The following is an 18829-nucleotide window of genomic DNA, read 5'->3' as shown; positions in this document are numbered from 1 at the left end:
CTCCCCGTTCTGCCTCTGCCTCTCAGCTCTCACAACTGGAACACGCTGTTCATAGGCCCTAACGCTGTGGCCGACGCCATTGCACAGAAATACAGCGCCACCAAGAGTCAAGTGTTTGACCACGTGAGTGGGCGTCCCATCCGACATGGTGGGCTCTGGGCCGAATGCCGGGGGGAGGGGAGAAGGAGCAGGGGAGGGGCCGTTGTTCGGGGGTCATCTCCAAGCCCCGGGCCTCAGGCTAAAGTTGTGGGCACCCTCGGGGCCTCGTCGAGAAGTGTCCCATCCATGATCCAGGCCTGTGTCTCCCGGGCCCGTGTGGAGCCGAGCCAGAGGCCACAGCTGATGACAAACACCCAGCTGGGTGGTCTCCTCGCCACAGCCCGGTGACCTAGCACTCCTCCTGTCCCACGTTCCAGATGAGGAAACAGGCCTAGGGACACAAAGCAGCCTGGCCAGGGTCATACACCTGGAAAAGCCTGAGATGAGATGACACCAGGTCTGCCTGAGTCTGGTGCCCATGCACCGAGCCCGGTCACACGCCTCTCCAGGGGTTGCTGCACCCGGTCCCTCGGCCCGGGGCAGCCCCGGTCTTTGAGACGGGAAAAGAGGAGTCCTCAGTCTCTGCCCCGCTTCCTGTCGAAGTCCAGCCTAATTCCAGCTGACTCGTTCCACCCATCTCTCCAGCGCCCTCGCATCACAGGCCTTCTTTAAAACGCACGTGTGTGGCGGCGCCTGGGTGGCTCAGTCGGTTGAGCGTCCGACTTCGGCTCAGGTCCTGATCTCGCGGTCCGTGAGTTCGAGCCCCGCGTCGGGCTCCGGGCTGACCGCTCAGAGCCTGGAGCCTGCTTCCGATTCTGTGTCTCCCTCTCTCTCTGCCCCTCCCCCGTTCATGCTCTGTCTCTCTCTGTCTCAAAAAGAAATAAACGTTAAAAAAAATTTTTTTAAATAAATAAATAAAACGCACGTGTGTGTACTTACACCACGGCGGAGTCCAACTTAGGCAGAACCTCCGCGTGTGTTTTCCACCCAGTCAGCAAAGGATTACAGGGGTTTCGGCCCATAAGCCCGTTGACCCGCTGTCATTTACTGCTGCCCAACACTCGAGGTCAGCACTGTCCATTAGAACGAGAACGTGTGCCCCACGTGCACTTGGAAACATCCTGGTGGCCGTGTTTCTTAAAAAGCAAAAAAGAACAGGCAAGGTTCGTGCTCGTAATCTGTTTCATTTAGTTCAGTGGAGCTGAAGCGCAGCCACGATGTCATTTCAACCTCATACACGGTATAAAAGACAACAAGATACCTTGTGTTCGAAACCCAGCACGTGTTTTTTTGCTCCGAGCACTTCTTGATTCGCACGCGCCACATTGCAAGTGTTCAGTGGCCGGATGGGGCTCGGGGCCACCGTGTTGGGCGTAGGACGCGCACGGCCTGTTCAGATTCCACAGGCACCCCACACAGAGAGTCCTGTTCTTCCAGAGCCTTCCGGAGGAGGAAGACTCTGACAAACAGGCGCAGCCTGTCCGTGATGGCTATGAAGAAGTTAAGCCGAGTAGGGGAGAGGGTGTGCGAGTGAGGGTAGGCTGGTCACCAAAGTGACATCTCAGCAGAAGTTTGATGGAAGGAGGGATTGTGGGGTAAGCGCCGGGCAGGCAGAGGTCAGCAAGTGCGGGAACCCCGGGGTGGGGATAAGTCGGCCTGCACGGCCACAGTGGAGGGTGAGGCATGAAGCTAGAGAGGTGGGCGCAGGGTCCTTGATTTACTGCGAAAGGCACAGAAGCCAGAGGCACAAATCGCTGTGGGTATGTGTGGGGCGTCGGCGGGGGGGCCCAGTCCCATCCGGCCGCCTCCTCAGGCTGTTGGGAGATGGGACGGCTGACTTGTCCCTTGCCCACCGGCTGACGGCCTCTTCCTTTCCCCTCTCCCGCAGGAGACCAAGGGCAGTGTGGCCGTGCGTGTGGCCCTAGGGGAGACCCAGCTCGTTCAAGAAGTGCGTCGCTTCCTCCTGGACAACGGGGTCAGCCTGGACTCCTTCAGCCAGGTGGGTACCAGCGCGGCGAGTCACCAGCCACCGGGGAGCCGAGGGTGGAGTTTCAGATCCGGGTGAGCTGGCAGGTTTGAGGATCAGGCCTCTCAAAGATGATCAGTATTAACCCTTAAATTGTCTCTAAAGAAAAACGTTTCACGCAGGCTCAGACGAGGGACCCATTTGACTCGGATGGTATCTCTTGGGGGCGGTGTGCAGAAGGACTGCCCTGTGACTCACGGCTTCTCCACCCAGATCGGAGGGGCCCTGAACATCCCGTCCTCCCCCCCACCCCCCCCCCCCAGCACCTTACTAAAAGCACCTGCTATCTGGGGGTTTAGACCTTCCTTGGACCAGGTAGGTTACAGACCAGCACTTAAACATGGCTTATTCTCCACCACATAGGAGATTAGAGTAATGGATGGTCGAGTCTTAGCAGGCCCGCTGAGGCCCCCTCACACCCACCCCTCCGTCACAAGACACTGAGGCCCAGAGAGAGGGGGGCGGGGGACTCAGAGGTCACACAGTGAGCCTGTGGCAGGAGCTCAGGCTAAATCTCAGCTTCTGACTCCCAAACAGCACTCTCGTCAGCCGTCCAGGCCCTCAGGTTTACCGTAAGAGGGCAGCTGGGAAGGAAGGCTGCGTGGGTATGTCAAGTGAATACACTAATAGCTGACAGCGGGACTGGCCGCGGCGGTCGTCTACATTTGTGTGTTATTGTTGGGGTCACTCACCTGACAAGCCGGGAAAGCAGCACTGCTTGCTCCCATCGTGGCCCTTGGATGGGGGCGGAGCCACAGGCACAGAGAGGCCAAGCCACATGTTCCGGGTCACAAAGCAAGTCAGGGTGGAGCCCCAGAGCCCACACCCCTAGCCATCATCCCCTGCGGCCGGAGTTGCACCTGAAGCCCACTGGGGTGCAGTTCTTCCCACCCACAGACGGCTTCCACCTCACCCGTCTTAGTCCTTCCAGCAGCAGCGAGGCCTAGAGGATGGGCATGACCATTAGCTGGTCCATTTTGCAGATGAGAAAACAGAGGCCAGAGGGAAAGCAACTGACCCAAGGTTTCCAGTTAGATTTGTGGCCAAGCTGAGACTCATGCTGGGATACTCCCAAGTGCCCGGGGTTTTTCCTTTACATCTTGGCTCCTTCCCGCCCTTCCCGTGTCGCTTTTCAGTACAGTAACCACTGACGTTTACAGACCGCATGTGCTCTATGCACTTGGCTCATATTAAGGCACATAATTAAGTCCGTCCCCGCAAGGGTCCCGTGGAATGGGCGCCGCGTCCTCAATGTTAGGTGAGGGGCTGAAGCGGTACGTCTCTCGGGCTGGATGGCTAGTGTCTTCGTTTGGCTTCTCCCAAGAGCAGACGCTGAGACAGGGTCAAGTGCATGTAGGTTACTGGGCAGTGCAGAAAATACTGGTGAGAAAGGTCAAGGGGACGGAGGTCAGCGGGGGGGGGTGCTTATTACAGTGACTGCTGGTGCAGCGAGGGGGCTGAGCTTTATGGGGAAAGCTGCAGGGCTCATACCTTACACTTGTCCTGCCCAAAGGACGGGGGACGCGTGAACTCCTGAGAGCTGTGGGCTGCTCCCAGGGTGTTAACCCCTCGGCCCTTCCTGCCTGCCCCACGTGTGGTATCTGCAGTTCCAGGAAAAAAGGCTCTCAGCCCTGAGATGCACATCCTGGCCATTGGCAGTCTGGGCAGGAACGTTCTGGAAGGTCCAGAGAGAGCTGTGTTCAGGCATTGTCAGAATCTGCCACAGCTCAGGAGGGGAGGGGCTGAGATTTGACCCGGGCTTCAGAGCTGGAGCCCTCCTCCCATTCTCTCCAAAAAGCTGCCCCCTGGAGTGGCGTGCCCAAGAGAGTGGGGCCTCAGGGGCCCGCTCCCCAAGCACCTGGCACCTGAGACCGCAGAGGGGTACCTGGTGCAGAGCCAGCCACAGATCAGGGCTGGTGTTGGGCTGGGGGATTCTCCCGCCTGTTGCCCCACGTGTGTTCATTCCCTGCCCCGCAGGCCGCAGCCGAGCGAAGCAAGACTGTAATTCTGGTGAAGAACCTCCCGGCGGGCACCCTGGCGGCCGAGCTGCAGGAGACCTTCGGCCGATTCGGCAGCCTGGGCCGAGTGCTGCTGCCCGAGGGCGGTGTCACTGCCATCGTGGAGTTCCTGGAACCCCTGGAGGCCCGGAGGGCCTTCAGGCATCTGGCCTACTCCAAGGTGGGGCTGCCGGGGCCTGCTCAGGAGAGGGCGAGGGGGCCGACGGACCCGCAGGCAGGCTGGTGAGGCGCTGTCTGCAGACCAGCCCTCTCTGACATGATCTGCCAGCTGCCCCAGCCCCGAGAACACCTCAGGGCGGGAGAATGTGAGAGCGGCGCCCTAAACATCCCCCAGAAACCTGGCCATGGCTCCTTGCCTGACTCTGGCTTCCCTTGGTTTTCCATCCCCGGGTGAATCGGGGCCATCATTCCCAGAGCTTCGGGTATCTTGTACTCGCGATAAGTTAGAAGTCACTCCTGTAAGCGGCCTGTCCCCTGTTTTCTGGGTAAAGAGGAAGGAGCATTACCTGCGCACACGCTTCTGTCATAGCGTGTTAGTTTCTTGGGGCTTCCGTTACAAATGGCCGCAAACGCAGTGGCTTTAAAACAGCAGCACTGTATTGTCTCACAGTCGCGGAGGCCAGAAGTCTGAATTCCAGTCATCCTCGGGCCCTGCTCGCTCTGAGAGCACCCTTCGCTGCCTCTGCCAGAGGCTGGTGGCACCACGTGTCCCTTCACTCGTGGCCGTGTCCCCCCAGTGTCTGCCTCCCTCTTCACGTGGCCTTCTTTCCCTCTGTCCCAGGTCTCCCTCTGCCTTTCTCTTACGAGGACCCTTGTCATTGGATTGAGGGCCCACCCCAATAACCCGGATGCTCTCATCTCAAGATCTTCTACTTAAGTGATATCTGCAAAGATCTTTTTTCCAAATAAGGTCTTCACAGGTTCTGGGGCTTCGGATGCGGACTTACCTTTGTGGGGGTGTCACCCTTCAACCCGCTACGAGTAGCTTCTGTTTATCAGGCACTTTAGCACCGCGCAGACTATCGGTGTCCAGTTCGTCCTTTCTTTAAAGGCAAAAACTCTGCGTGCACACACATTGCACTGTGGTATTGGCAGCTGGAGGCGGTGGGGGGGAGAACGTGGGTTTCTGACGGTCCTGATCCCCTGTGCTATGCTTTATCACCAGTCCCCTTCCCTGGCCCACTCCGCTCCATTGCCTGGCCAGAGAAAACACGAGGAGACACAAACACGTCCGGTGACAGCAGACGCTGGGGCCTCTCCCCTGAGCCCCAGGCTACAGCCAGGGGGCCCCAAGCTGCTCTCAGGGATCAGGCAGCACAGAGGGCTCCAGGCTGTGCCTCTCCCTTTGCTCCGTCCCCCGGGGTGAGTCGTCCTTGCAGTCTGAGCCTCGGGCTCTTCCTCTGCAGAGGGAACTGAGCCCCTCCCCTGCCCTGTCTCTGCAGTGTCGCCACGTGCCCCTGTATCTGGAATGGGCTCCGGTGGGCGTCTTCTCCAGCTCCGCCCCGCAGAAGAAGGAACCCCGAGACCCCCCAGCAGGACCTGCGGAAGAGGGCGCGGCGGAGCCGGAAACCTGTAAGAGCTGAGGCCGGGGTGCCCTGGGGCGGCAGGCACGGGGAGGTGGGGGGTGGGCGCTGCACTAAAGCGTATCAGATGTCTGGTAAAGTTCTTTGTTGGTCCTGGAAACCGGTGCGTCTCGGAAAACGTCCTTCGACGGGTAGAACGTAGAATTACAGGCCGGACGAAAGTAGCCAGCTTTTCCGCTCGTCAGTTAAAGGTTGAAAAAAACTCCCAGAGTCTACCAGCAGGGATTTGGAACAGAGCAGGTGAAAACGACCTTGTTTGATGCATCCACCAGGATGCCTGGCCAAGGAGGGTGACTCCAGGGGAGATACATACTCTCCAGGTCCTTAGAGTAGCATAGCGCCCCCTGGTCACCGACAGCTGCAAGGGCAGGGACAGCACCACTGGCACCGAGACAGCACAGTTCTTCTTTGTCGGACCGCTGTGCACCTTGCAAGGCATTTTGTGTCCCCAGACGCCACCCACTAAGTGTCAGGGGTGTCCCCAGTGCTCGTGACTTCCCGAAACACCACCTGCATCCCCTGGGTGTTCCCCAGATGCCCCCTAGGAGGGGAGAAGCACCCACGGGGCCATGACCACACCCTAGAATCAAAGACCTTGAGAAAAGTTTTGAAAAGGACCGGGGGTCCTGTTATCCACGTGTTGGGACTTTGCTCACCAGCAGCGTCCGCTTTCATACCTACCCCCTGTAGGGTTACCCGTTTATTAAAATAAGAATTGAAAAAATAAGTCTCCCATCGGCCCTCTCCATATCCCCAGAAAGGCTGTTTCACAGCAGAAATGGGGCGAGCGGAGTTCTCATTAAAGAACACTCCTTTATGGGCATCCGGGTGGCTCAGTCGGTTAAGCGTCCGACTTTGGCTCAGGTCACTGTCTCACAGTTCATGCGTTCGAGCCCCGCGTCGGGCTCTGTGCTGACAGCTCAGAGCCTGGAGCCTGCTTTGCATTCTGTGTCTTCCTCTCTCTCTGCCCCTCCTCTGCTCCCACGCTGTCTCTCTCTCCCCCTCAAAATAAACAAACATTAGAAAAATTTTTTTAAAAATTGCATTTAAAGAACAGTCCTTTAATTGATTAGAGCTCACAGTCCATACCTGCCACCCCTCTCCCCCCGGCCCCCGACGCCAGGCTGGCTGCATTTGTCACGTCCTCGTGAGTCAGCAGAGCCTTCTTCAGGACTAGCCCAGTCAGCACACGGCACTCGGAGCCACTGGTGTGGTGTCTCTGTTCCGATCAGGAAGGGCCATTCTTCAGTCTCTGTGTTTCGAGGCTCCGGGAGCCTGCCTCCCTGGTCAGCAGGGTTACTGATTGTTGGTGTGAACCTTCCAAAGCCCTTCCCTACCCCCTGTTCGTGAGTTCGTTTTGTCCACACAATGGATTAGGGTTCCCTTCAAAACCTGCTTCCGTCTCCATCAGAAACAATTCTTGTAATGTAGTCATGTTTTTTTTTTTTTTATTTATTTTTTATGTTTATTTTTGAGAGAGAGAGAGAGAGAGAGAGTGAGAGAGTGCAAGCAGGGGAGGAGCAGAGAGAGAGGGAGACCCAGAATCTGAAGCAGGCTCCAGACTCTCAGCTGTCAGCACAGCTGACGCGGGACTCAAACCCACGAACCGTGAGATCGTGACCTGAGCCAAAGTCAGATGCTCAACCAATGGAGCCACCCAGGCGCCCCAGTGACGTAGTCATGTTTCCTACCCAATGAGCCACCAACCATTGGCCTTAGAGTTCACTTGCTAAACCTGAACCTGACTGATATTTTTTGGCCACAGCGAGCCCTCCTTTCAAGCTCGCTGATTTGCCGAAAGCAAAGGACCCTCTCCTACCTGCTTGGCAGGACCACTGAGGCTGGTGCCTCCCTCGGTGACCACTGCCACGCGGCCACACTCGTTTGCGTGTTTCCTGGCGTGGCCCTCCGTCCACTCGGCTCTTCTATCGCTCATTTCATTCGTCGGTTTTTCTTGTTGAATATCCACGGCGAGCCCTGAGGGCAAGGCGCGGCTGTCTTGCGCCCTGCCGGGGGCCCTGCGCCCTGTGAAGCCCCAGGCCTAGACTGGCGCCGTTGAATGTGTGTGGATGGAGTGAATGGTGCCCGAAGAAGGGTTTCTGCACCTCTGTCTGGGCCCGTGAAAGGCGGGGGCTGCTCCCCCTGGCCTTTGTGTCCCAAGCCTCTGGCCCACGGTGGGAGCTTGGGGACGGACGGTTTGTCGTCCGGTGACAGCCCGCGTCAGAGCGGAAAGGGACGGTCACGGCTCCCGCCGTGCGGACCAATTGAAGCCCACCCCATGAGCTACCCTCTGCTGTGTTGTAACCTTTTCCCGCTTCCTGGGGTCGCACCTTGGACGGGCTCATTTCCTTGCCGTCCATCTGTTTGGCTTCCCCGTTAGCAAGTCCATTCCGCAAGGCAGCTGCCTTGTCCGCTGGCTGCCCGGTGGGACAGCGGTGCGGATGAGTCCACGGGCGACTGCTCCATGCCGGGCCTTGCGCTGAGCACTTTGTTGCTTCCATGCGCAGCGCAGAGCTCCTGGGGAATCTTCGTCTTCCTTGTCGGCCCCTCTCAGCCCTGCGGCCGAGTGAGCCGCCGTCCTCTGATGCTCAGTTTCTGCATCTGTAAAATGGGCATGATGACCATCCCGACCTCGCGGGGCTCTGGGGAGGGTATGGTAGATCACCGTTCCTCCGCCTCCGTTGTTCATTCAGCAGCAGAAGCCGGAGCGGATGGCCTGTCATTCAGCTGCGGGCACCGGCTTCTGCTGAGCGGGGCTGAGCGGGGCTGACCCCAGTGGGTGTGACACAGACCCTCTTGCCCAGAAGAGGCCTGAGGGGCACAGACAGGGCTGTTGGGGGGCAGCCGAGATGTCACACTAGCAGTAGGAATGGGCCCCGCGTACAGAAGCATTCTGGAGCTCACCGCGCGGGGGCTCTGCCAAGGCGTCGAACCCCAGTCTGCCCCGCTGCACCCCGCTTCCCGGGGCCTGTGTGGCCGTGTTGAGAGCATCCCAGGCAGACTCCGGCCCGGCAGGCCCTGCCTCTTGGGGCTGACGAGACTCACACAAAGGAGGCCACGGAGCCCGGCAGCAGGCCCGATGTCAGATGCGAAGCTGTGCGTGTCTGGACCGATTTCAGGCCCTGCCGCGTCCCCCGTTACTAGGTGAATTCCCACAGAGCTCACCTCCTGTGCCTCCGTTTGCCCTTTCTGTTCCTTTCCTTACACGAATCGCATCCATGACCCTCTTCCCAGCCTCCTGTGCTCTTTTTTCACATGCTCCTCCCCCACACTCGCCCGGGCCTCCACCTTGTTCCTGAAGCTTCCCCGACCCCTGTCCCCGTTGCGTGGGGACTCAGCCAGCCCCCGAGCCCTAGATTTTCTCAGGCTCCAAAGGAAGGGAGCGGGGAGGGGAGTGGACGGAGCTTTTTTTTTTTTTTTTTTTTCCCCCACCCCTCCTTCCTTTCTGCAAAGCCCTCCGTTCTCTGTACTGGTCTCCAGGGAGGGGGACAGTGTGTTTTATCTCCCCACAACCAAGACCCTCACCTCCAGATAAAGGGCTCAGAGTCGGGGGAGGTCCTGAAAAGCTGCTTGCAACTGATAAGAGTCTCTGCTGTCAGCCTTCAGCGCCCAGAGCTGGGAAGGGAGGGGGGGAGCCACAGTAAATTCTGCGGCCTGATTATAATAAAGCCCCATGTGGCGATGCGTGACTGCGTTTTATTGTGCTAACTACAGATGGAAGCACATTCTCCCCTGCCTGTCCCAGCCCCCTCCAGCCCACCTTGCTTTTAAATCCTTACCCCCTCCCCCTCCACGCGCACCCCCACCCCCTGGCCCAGCCCTGCTTCCTTTCTTGCTTTCCTCTTTCTCTGGTTCCTGGTGATTTTGTTGGCAAACATCTGTTTGAGTTTCGCAGTATCTCGTTTTTCCTTCTCGTCTTTGTCTCCCCAGTCTGGCCCGGAGCAGAACTGCTTTTTTCAGAAACGACCTTTGGCTTCCCGGCTGTGGCACCCGGCGTCTGGATGCAGGCACGGGCCCCGGCAGGGCCTGGCCTGGCCACTCGGGGAGCGGGAGCCCTTCTCAGGGAGGTGGCCAGCGGGGACGCGGTTCCCCAGACTCCGAACTGTGGCGCAGGCAGCCCGCCCTGCAGGGAGAGAGCTGTGGGGTCCCTGCAGCCACTCTCTTTCTCTCTTGGCTGCAGGCCTCAGGGTTAGGGGCCTAGGACATTTCCCCCCAGATTTCTCATCAAGGCCTTGCCGGGCAGTGTGTGCAGTGTGGGCGTTTGGGGTGATGTTAAGACCGATGAGACTGTTCTAGATCACCATAGGCCCAAACACTGTTCCTACGGGCCTCGTGATCATCTTCTGAGTGGACCTTCTTGTAGTCATTCCCTGCTTTAGATCGCAAGAAGGAAGCACAGAGATGTTTAGTGACTTACGTGAGGTCGCGCCACCGGAGAGAGCCGGATGCTCCCAGAGCTGCGGCCCCGAGGTCTGTGCCCTGAGCTGCCACCCTGCGGTTCCTCTCAGTCACACTAAGTGCCATTTGCAGGGCACCACCTGCATTCCAGGCACATGCCAAGTGCTGGGCATACTCATCATCCGCAGATATTTTTGGAGCATCTGCTCTGGGCTCAGCGTTGGGGACGTAGTGGTGACTGAGTCAGACGTGGTCGCATCCTCAAGGAGCTCCCCTGATAGCCGGGGACATAGAGAAGTACTCAGATAAGGTGATTTCATGATGGAGTAAGGGCTTTGAGTCGAGGAGCCCAGGGGAACGTGTTGGCAGATGGCCAGGCCTGGGCTGGAGACCCCTGGAGCTGGAGTGGACAGGAAGTGCTCTGAGGGGAGGACACTGACCTGAGACCTGACGAGAAGCCAGGCCTGGAGAGACGAGACAGGAGCACAACAGGCCGAGGGGACTGCAAATGCAAAGGCCCTGTGGTAGGGCTGGGTTTGGCAGGCTTTGCGTCAGAACAGAGGCCAGTGCAGCTGGAGCGGGCGAGAGGGGACAGACAAGGTGGGACGTGCTGGGGAGACCATCGAGGAGGCTACTCAGTCATCCAGACGAGAGGCAACGATGCCTGGGCCCAGAGACCCTGTGTGTGGATGGAGTAGTGGCCACTGGTATTTCCAGATGACTCAGCAGAGTGCAGGTGTGTGTGCGCGTGCACGCGTGTGCACGTTTAGCTCCGTGTTCCAGATTGAGGATGCTGAGGGGGCGGTCACGCCGGTCACACAGGGCCACACCCATAGCGCCTGGCATCATCGGGACTCTGACCTGGGTCACTCATTCCTAAGGCCTGTGTGCTTTTCACAGCTCGGTGCTTCCTGGCTCGTCTGTGGGCCCCCTTCTCGATTGTTCCAGCCCCCCCCCCCATTTTCAGCAGATCTCAAGACTGGTGCCCTTGTCTCGTCAGTTGTCCCAGCATCCCCGGGGCAGTGAGCGGTGCAGGCAGGTGGCTGCTGGAGACACAAAGGTTTAGAGAAGGAACAGACACTTCCGTGCTGTTGGAGAATGGACGGGCCACGTTTAATCACGCCTTTCATCTGAACCCGGGCGTTCTTCCCGCACGTCGGGGGTCAGGGCCGTTGGTCGGCCCGTGAGCAGCTGGAGGAGCCGGTGAGGCAGGCCGCTACACGCCCAGGGGGGAAGTAGGTCCTGGCCGCCCCCACGGTCCCCTCGGTCTTCCACTCCCCGTGGCCGGGCTCCGCCTGCTGCTCCTGGGGCGCCAGCCCTAACCGTGAGTGCAGCTCCGCCCTCCCTCAACCCGAGCATCACAGCTCCTGCCCCTGCCCCTTGTTGCCGCTCTTTGACGCCACCGCCACCCCCACCGCTCTTTCCTCTGTAAAAAGAATGTCTGTAGTCTTCCGTGAGTCTCTCTCCCAGCCTGAGGGTCCCTAAGATTTCGGGTTCAGGTGCAGCAGCCGCCAGCATTTTCACGGGCCGCCCACTTTTTGTGGTGTGGCTACCGTGGTCATTAACGAGGTGGTCCACCGGGGCATCGAGCCCAGCGCCTGGTGCGTGGGGGGGGGGGGGGGTCTCATCGGCCTGCCTTCGCCCCTGCTTTTATCTCCAAGATGGGGAGTGCAGGGAGAGCCAGCGGGGTGGAAATGTCATTCCCAGTGGAAGGTCGTGGTTTCCGTTCCCATTGAAGCTCTCGTGCAGAACCTGAGGGCTCAGCCTCTTTGCATAGCTTTGCTGCCCCGGCATTAGCAACACTTTGTCCACCCTGCTCTGCTTTGAACGTGCGGCCACACCACGGAGTCCCCTGCTGGGTAAACTGTGTTCGTTTCCCGGGTAGGGGAGGAGCCTTTGGGTTGATGTCTTCTTTTTTGTCCTGGAGCGAGGGTCTGGGTTCTGGGTTCACCTCCGACGGAGTGGGAGGGGCAGAGGCTGCCTGTTCAATTGATGTTAAACAGACAACATCACCACCGCCTCCCATGACCATCGGGGCTTGAAAGGGTTGTTTTATGACAAAGCGGTTGAAGCTTAATCAGGACCCGCGGGCCTTAAGCTGGGCCCAGAAGGGGCAGGGGAGACAGATGGGAGACGGTGTGGGTACTTGGCGTGAGAGCGAGGGGATGGGTTTGAACCCCAAGGAGCTTGGACTGTTTGAGTGCAGGTGTGCGGGAGGAGAGGGCTGTGTCGGTCAGCCTGGAGGCAGCACGCGCAGCGGCCTCCCTGGGGCCTGTGCTGGCATTGGCTCTGTGCACAGGGACGGGCCACCTGCTCACAACCTCCCGGGAGCGAGGGCGCAGTCTCATGACTGCTCTGAGGGACCTGCGGGATGGGGTTCAGTCTCACCAGGAAATTGCCCCAAGGAGGAGGTCCAGAAGCTTGTAGGCGGAGGTGGGATGTGACCGTGGACCCTGATCGCGTGACTCGGGGAGGTTGGACCGACCCGGACACATTTCCTCATAGCAGGACTTCTCAGAGGTCACAGTGCTGTTCTCGGTCTTCCGAGGCTTCTGTCACCCCTGGGCGACCCTGAGCTGCGGCCACACATACCCGCCTGCTCATGCACAACCTCGTGTCTGCTCTTCCCTCTTCCTGAAATGCTGTTCCTTCTGAGTATGCGTGGCAAGAGGGCTGAGGGGACGGAAACGACAGCCCTCTGTGATCCCGGCCTCCAGAAACACCCCGGAGCACATCCTGTGTCCCCTTCCAGCATCGCCTCCCTGTGTGTGCGCCCCGAAATTGTGTGGACAGAACGTGATTGGGCTTAGACTGTTTACTGTTTCATATCTTAATTTCTCTCATAATTTTTATATCATAAGCATCGTTCTGTGTCATTACACATTCTTTGCAAACATCATTTTTTTTATTATTTTTCTTTAATTTTTTTTTAATGTTTATTTATTTTTGAAGGAGAGAGAGACAGAGCGTGAGCGGGGGAGGGGCAGAGAGCGAGGGAGACACAGAGTTGGAAGCAGGATCCAGGCCCTGAGCGGTCAGCACAGAGCCCGATGCAGGGCTCGAACCCACAAGCTGTGAGATCATGACCTGAGCTGAAGTCGGAGGCTTAACTGACTGAGCCACCCAGGCGCCCCAGCAAACATTATTTTTAATGAGCACGTATCATCCCAGCCTGTGGTAGCACTGTTCCTAGGGTCGTATTTATCAGTACTTAGTAGTTTGTGTCTCTTTTTCTTTTTTTTTTAATTTTTCGATGTTGGGTATAACTCTGAACTTGTCTTATTGCAGTAGATGAGGCGTGCTCAATATACGTGGCTCCCTGAAGTTCTGTATATTGGGAATTTTAATTGAACGTAACATCTCTTAGGTTCGTGGGGTATTTAGAGGGTTCTAACTTTTGCTCCCATTCTGTATTCTGTCATTTTTCGGGAAGTTTTGAGTCGTGTTTCAGTTTGAGAACTCGGCTGTGTCTTGTTTTGAGGTTTGTGGTTCAGTGAAACAGCTCACGCAACAGTTTATTTTGAAGTTTAGATTGACACGGCTTAGTCCAAGGCTCAGGCTTCTGGTCTGTGTCTCGTAGTCCTTTTTTTTTAAATTTTTATTTAAGTGTATCTATTTTGAAAGAGAGAGAGAGAGCGCAAACGGGGAAAGGGCAGAGGGAGGGAGAGCGAGCATCCCAAGCAGGCTCCACACTGCCAGTGCAGAGCAGAGCCCGACACGGGGCTTGAACTCATGAACTATGTGATCATGACCCGAGCTGAAGTCAAGAGTCAGACGCACAACTGGCCGAGCCATCCCAGTGCCCCGCCAGAGGCAGGATGCAGGACAGCCTCACCCCTTCCCCGTCTTCCCCCAGCCCCCTAAGAGTTGCTGGAACCCAGCGCAAGCTAGGAATCGGGGCCCCTTCCTGATGCCGCCCAGAGGCAGAACCCCTCTGATCTAGCACGTTCCGTGCTTTCGGCCCCGGGGCTTAGACATTTAAGGGATTTCACATTTAACGAATTTGTGTTTTTTGCGGGGGGCGCGGGGACCCAGTGCCAGACAACGAGACCCCGGAAGGTGAAAAGCCAACAGAGAGAGGAGCTGAGGACGCTCCAGCGAAAGAGGAAGAAGAGGAGGAAGAGGAGGAGGAGGAGAGCACCCCCGGGTGTACCCTGTTTATTAAAAATCTCAACTTTGCCACGACCGAGGAGACCCTGAAGGAAGTGAGTGATGGCTACAAACGGGGTGGGGGTCGTGGGCCCGGGAGGCCGTCCGCCAACATGGCGCCCAGGTTGATTCCGCCTGTGCGCGTGGCTCGTGCTGGTACGGAGTTGGACAACCAGCAGCCGGCCACTTGACGTGCCTGTGGGGCTGTCCCGTGGACCCCTCACCAGGGGACCTGAGCAGTGGCCAGACCAGCCGAGGGGCCGGGAGGGACACCCCCCTACACGGAAGGGGGTGTCGTCAGTGCTAGCATTGTGCGTGCAGCAAACAGAGACTCCCGCCCCAGTTTTCTCTGGGGGGCTAACCCAAAGGCAAACGTTAGCACCACCTCCTTGCCTGACGGGAGCATGCGGGAGACACAGGAATGAATGAGGGACAGTCCTGCCCAGAACCCCTGGTTGGGGTGTGGGTTGTGCATTCTTGGGAGGGAGGCAGAGGGTGAAAAGATGGGCATCTCCAAGCAGGTGTTTGGGAAACACCAAGCGGGGCCTGCCCTGAATAGGGTTCGGGGGCCTTCGGAAGGAATTGGCCAGAGACAAGCAAGTGGGGCCTCCAGTTCCAAAAGGTTGGGGTCTGCAAGCTCCCCCCATGGGTCTGAGAACCGCTTACGGGAAGACTCTCCGGTTCTGTGACCTGGGTTTGGCACATTTTTTGTTTAACTGCATAAATCAGTGATGATCAGCAGTGACTATGATTGATTCCGGAAAAAAAAAAAAAAAAAGAGATGACCATAAGGATCGAACTAACTGACTTCTAAAAGTTCTTTTGAGTTCCGAGATTCCACAGATAGATTCGAGGTTTCCACTGAGTCCCAGAGGCGGGAAGTTGGCTGCTGGGTGGAAAGGAGGCCAGCCTGCATCTGGAGGGAGAAACTGGGAGAAACTGGAAGACTGGGAAACTCGTCTCCTCTCTGGGGGAGACGAGGTCAGAGCCTCCTCTCCGAGGCCATCTGGCCAAGGCTCTGTGATGTGGCCATCCTCTTGCCAGGTAGAAGGGTGGCCACGGCAGAGGGCCCCGGGCTAACACAGCAGCCTTCCAGGGCAAAGATTGACCAGACCGAGCAACTAGAAACCCAGCCTTGGGCTTTGCACTGGCCGCTCCTGAACCTGTTGTGGTTCGGTGTGAGTTTGCTTTTGTGAAGAGGCACGCACCAGCCGTGACGCGCGCTGTGAATAGGGCAGTGCGGCTTGCGGTCTGTGTTTCGTGCCTGGTCTGCCGGCTCTCCCGGGTCCGGGACAGGACTGTCATCAGGAATCGATTTTCCCCAGAAGATGCACCCAAGCTTCAGACTTAGGCGCGTCCTCAAGAAGTGAGGACTTCTGGAACGGGGAGTCCCGGCCAAGGCGATGCAGTTCAGGTTCCTCCCGGATAGATGCGAGGACTGGGCTCCAGCCGGTTCACAGTCCCAGAGCCACCAGCCCATTGGAGGCGCTGTCAGAAGCAGTATGCAGCCCGCAGGGCTCCCCTCGTGTTGCCCCAAGTTACGGGTCAGAACGCCTGGACGTGGATCCCGGTGTTAACGGCGCAACCCTGGCGAGCCCTTTGGGCTATCTGTGCCTCAGTTTCCCTATCTGTAAAATGGGGGTGTCGGGAGAATCTTCCCGCGGAGTTGTTTTAGACATCTGCTTGGGACAAGCGAGATCATCCGAGTGCCTGACGCTTGGATTAAGAGAGTCTGTAAATGTCTGCCCCTTAAGCACAAGCCGGGCAGGAATCACAGCCCTCTTGGGGCCCGTGGTCACATACGTGGCCTCCGTCTTTCGAGATGTGCCTGCACTGGTTGCAGGATTAGCCTGGACGTGCTGCTGATACATGTTGGCGTTCCTTTCCAGGTGTTTTCCAGAGTGGGAATGGTGAAGAGCTGCTCTGTTTCCAAGAAGAAGAACAAAACAGGTATTCTTTACGAAACTGCATCCGGAAAGGATGATTCCAGAAGAACCCGGTGCTTTGGGTGGAGGGGCAGGGATACCGCCCACTCTTCTGGTCCGAAGTGTTGCCCCCCTCAGACTCCCAGCGTCCCGCCTAAAATGGGCCCTCCTTCTCTGTCCCGGGAGACTCTAGTGTCCCGTGGGGGCAGCCGTGCCCATCAGGCTCTTTGCCTCCTTGGACTGGCCCGTGGTCTCACGGCATTTGATGGGCCACCAGGGTTGCCACTGTCCAGTAGCGGAAGCCTCTCCCTCCTCCCAGGACCTCTGGGCTCCGGAAGTTTTGTAGAGAATAGCAGGAAGGAGACCAGGCTTGGGCTTTCCCTCTTTGCTTCCAGAAGAAACAACCCAGACGTAGAACCTGTGGACCATTGACCATGCTCCCCCCCCGGCCTGTGGGTGTCTGTGCCTTGCAGACAACCCTCATCTCCCCGTTACGCCTCAGCTGTTGGCTCGGGCCCTTGCTCCCCGCTTGTCCCTTCTCCAGCACCGGCTTCCTGCGCGTGACAGGCCACACGTCCTTCCTTTTGCCCAGCCGTTCAGCCCCCTCCCTTCCGTCGGGCAAGATTTACAGGGACGCCACCTGAGTCAGTCAGAGCCGTGACCTGAGACACAGATGAGCCAGTGGGGCACAGCGCAGGGTGACGAGGGGCCGGGTCCCAGCACTGGCGTCCGCACGTCAGCGTGAGGCTGGCGGGTGGGGATGGCGGTGGCCAGCCGGAGCAGGTGCACAGAGGAAGGAGGCCGGAGGGGCTGCTGCCACAGGGCACTGTCCCTGTGTGTCTTTAGGGAGACACAGGAGACGCCCTTAGAAAGGCAGGCCAGCCCCGGGTCGCAGGATGGCTCTTGGGCCCTGCAGAGGCGTCTGGGCTTTTCCCCAGAAGGGGAAAAAGAAGAGGCTTGCCGGGGCAAGCCTCGGCAGGAAGGTTTGAAGCAGACACGTGGCACAGACGTTTGGGAGGTGCTTGTGTTCGCCTGCTGTCACGGAGCGCCACAGACGAGGGGGCTGCAGCGACACGAGTTTGCCGTCCCACAGTTCTGGAGGCCAGAAGTCCAAGGTCGAGGTTTCAGCGGAGTGGTTCCTCGTGAGGGAAGAGCCTGCTGCGCCCTTCCCCCACGGCTTGTAGGTGGTGGTCTTCATGCTCACGGGGGGCTCCCTTTGCCCGAGCCTGTCCTGTGTCCAGATGCCTCCCCTTTTGAAAGGGTACCAGTCATGCTGGGTGCCCTCACGCCTGCATTTTTCACTTGATCGTCTCCGTAAAAGAGCCTTTCTCCAAATAAGGTCGCATTCTGAGATGCCGGGGCTTAGGCTTTCGACACAGGAATTGAGAGGGGCACCCAGTTCAGACCGTAACAACCTCTTCCCCAGGGGCCGCAGGGCTAGTCTGGGACGTAAGAAAGGCAGCTAAGCACCAAGTAAGTGATACGAAGGCTCGGTTTGCCCCGGCTTCCGGAAAGGAGGCGACCCCTGACTTCCAGGCCGGGAGCGGGGCCAGGAGAGCTGCCCCCCGCTGTGCCCGTGGGTCACGGTGTCGCCGTGCCACTCTCCGCGGTCAGCCACGGTGGAGCCCGCCTCCACGTTCGCCCCTCAGGAGCACTGTGGAGCGTATGTTGGAAATAGTTACCTGATCCGTCCGTGTTGCGGGCACCTCTCACGACCTGCACTTAAGAGCCCGTGTTGGAGAGCCCTGCTCGACGGGGCTCATCCATCCATCACCGCGTGAGGGAACTCGGCCGCCTGTGTGCCAGGGAGGGGGCCGCAGGAGGCCGTGGAAAGCACCCTCAGCAGGTTGTCGAGGAGACATTTGTAAGGACGGGGCCAGATGCGATGGTGAGGGCTGAGCAGAAGGGACGCACGGGGGATGTTGAGGCAGAGGGGAGCATCAAGCGGAAGAACCCCGTGAGCCCCAAGGGCCGCGGGGAGGGAGTGGCGTCACCCGTCACGGAAGCCGCCAGCACGGCCAGAACCACGCCGAGGCGGGGAGGGTGGGGGGTGCGTGGGAGGAAGCCGGACCCCCAACTTTTTCTTCTCCACCTGCCAGTCTCAGATCGGGGCTTCCCATTGGCTACACCCCACAGGAAACCAGAAGGTCAGGGAGCCCAGGTGGTGCAGCCTGTGGAGGTCAGGCTCCCAGGGTAGGAGCCGGGCAGAGAGTGGGTCCGCTCAGCGTCAGGGATCGGGTGACAGACTTGACTGTTTGTAGTTGCCTTTCACATGCTCCTCCGTGCCCTCCAAATATCCCGTGTGCACAGATCCCCACAGACCACCCTCGGCCTGGAGTCTCCCAGGAAGAGCTTTCCGGTGTCTGAGGTTGTCACAGGGTGGCCCTGGCTGGCAGCCAACAGCCCGCTCGGGCAGAGACTCCCTTCTGTGGCCCACAGAGCCGTGTTTGGACAACGCACGGGGTTTCCTGCTGCACGGGGGCCCCATTTGATAGCACGTGGCTGTGAATGGAAACACGGGCAAGCAGTGCCCCGGGAGGGGCTCGGGTCTCACAAACCGCACGGTAGATGCGAAGAAGGGACTGTTGTGTGGGTCGAAGGTGACGAGTCTCGATCTTCATTTGGACCTGTCAAATTCGAGCCAGTCCTCTGAGCTCCACTGTGAAAAAATGAATATATCTGCATGACATG

The 18829-nt window shown here is 58.5% G+C and overlaps 1 protein-coding gene across 4 annotated transcripts in view; it reads left to right on the top strand.

The window, feature by feature from the left end:
- The window catches only part of RBM19 (RNA binding motif protein 19), a 151793-nt gene that overhangs the window by 23486 nt on the left and 109478 nt on the right, over positions 1-18829 (top strand). For all 4 annotated transcript variants that reach the window (XM_027044324.2, XM_027044325.2, XM_027044326.2 and 1 more), the window contains 6 exons: positions 27-123; positions 1928-2038; positions 4043-4243; positions 5526-5655; positions 14100-14269; positions 16103-16163. In XM_027044324.2, the coding sequence (XP_026900125.2) occupies positions 27-123; positions 1928-2038; positions 4043-4243; positions 5526-5655; positions 14100-14269; positions 16103-16163 (770 nt within the window). The remainder of the gene's footprint in view (positions 1-26; positions 124-1927; positions 2039-4042; positions 4244-5525; positions 5656-14099; positions 14270-16102; positions 16164-18829) is intronic.

Source organism: Acinonyx jubatus, chromosome D3 (assembly GCF_027475565.1).
Source record: "Acinonyx jubatus isolate Ajub_Pintada_27869175 chromosome D3, VMU_Ajub_asm_v1.0, whole genome shotgun sequence".
Taxonomy (NCBI): domain Eukaryota; kingdom Metazoa; phylum Chordata; class Mammalia; order Carnivora; family Felidae; genus Acinonyx; species Acinonyx jubatus.
This window is presented reverse-complemented; position numbering and strand designations above follow the sequence as displayed.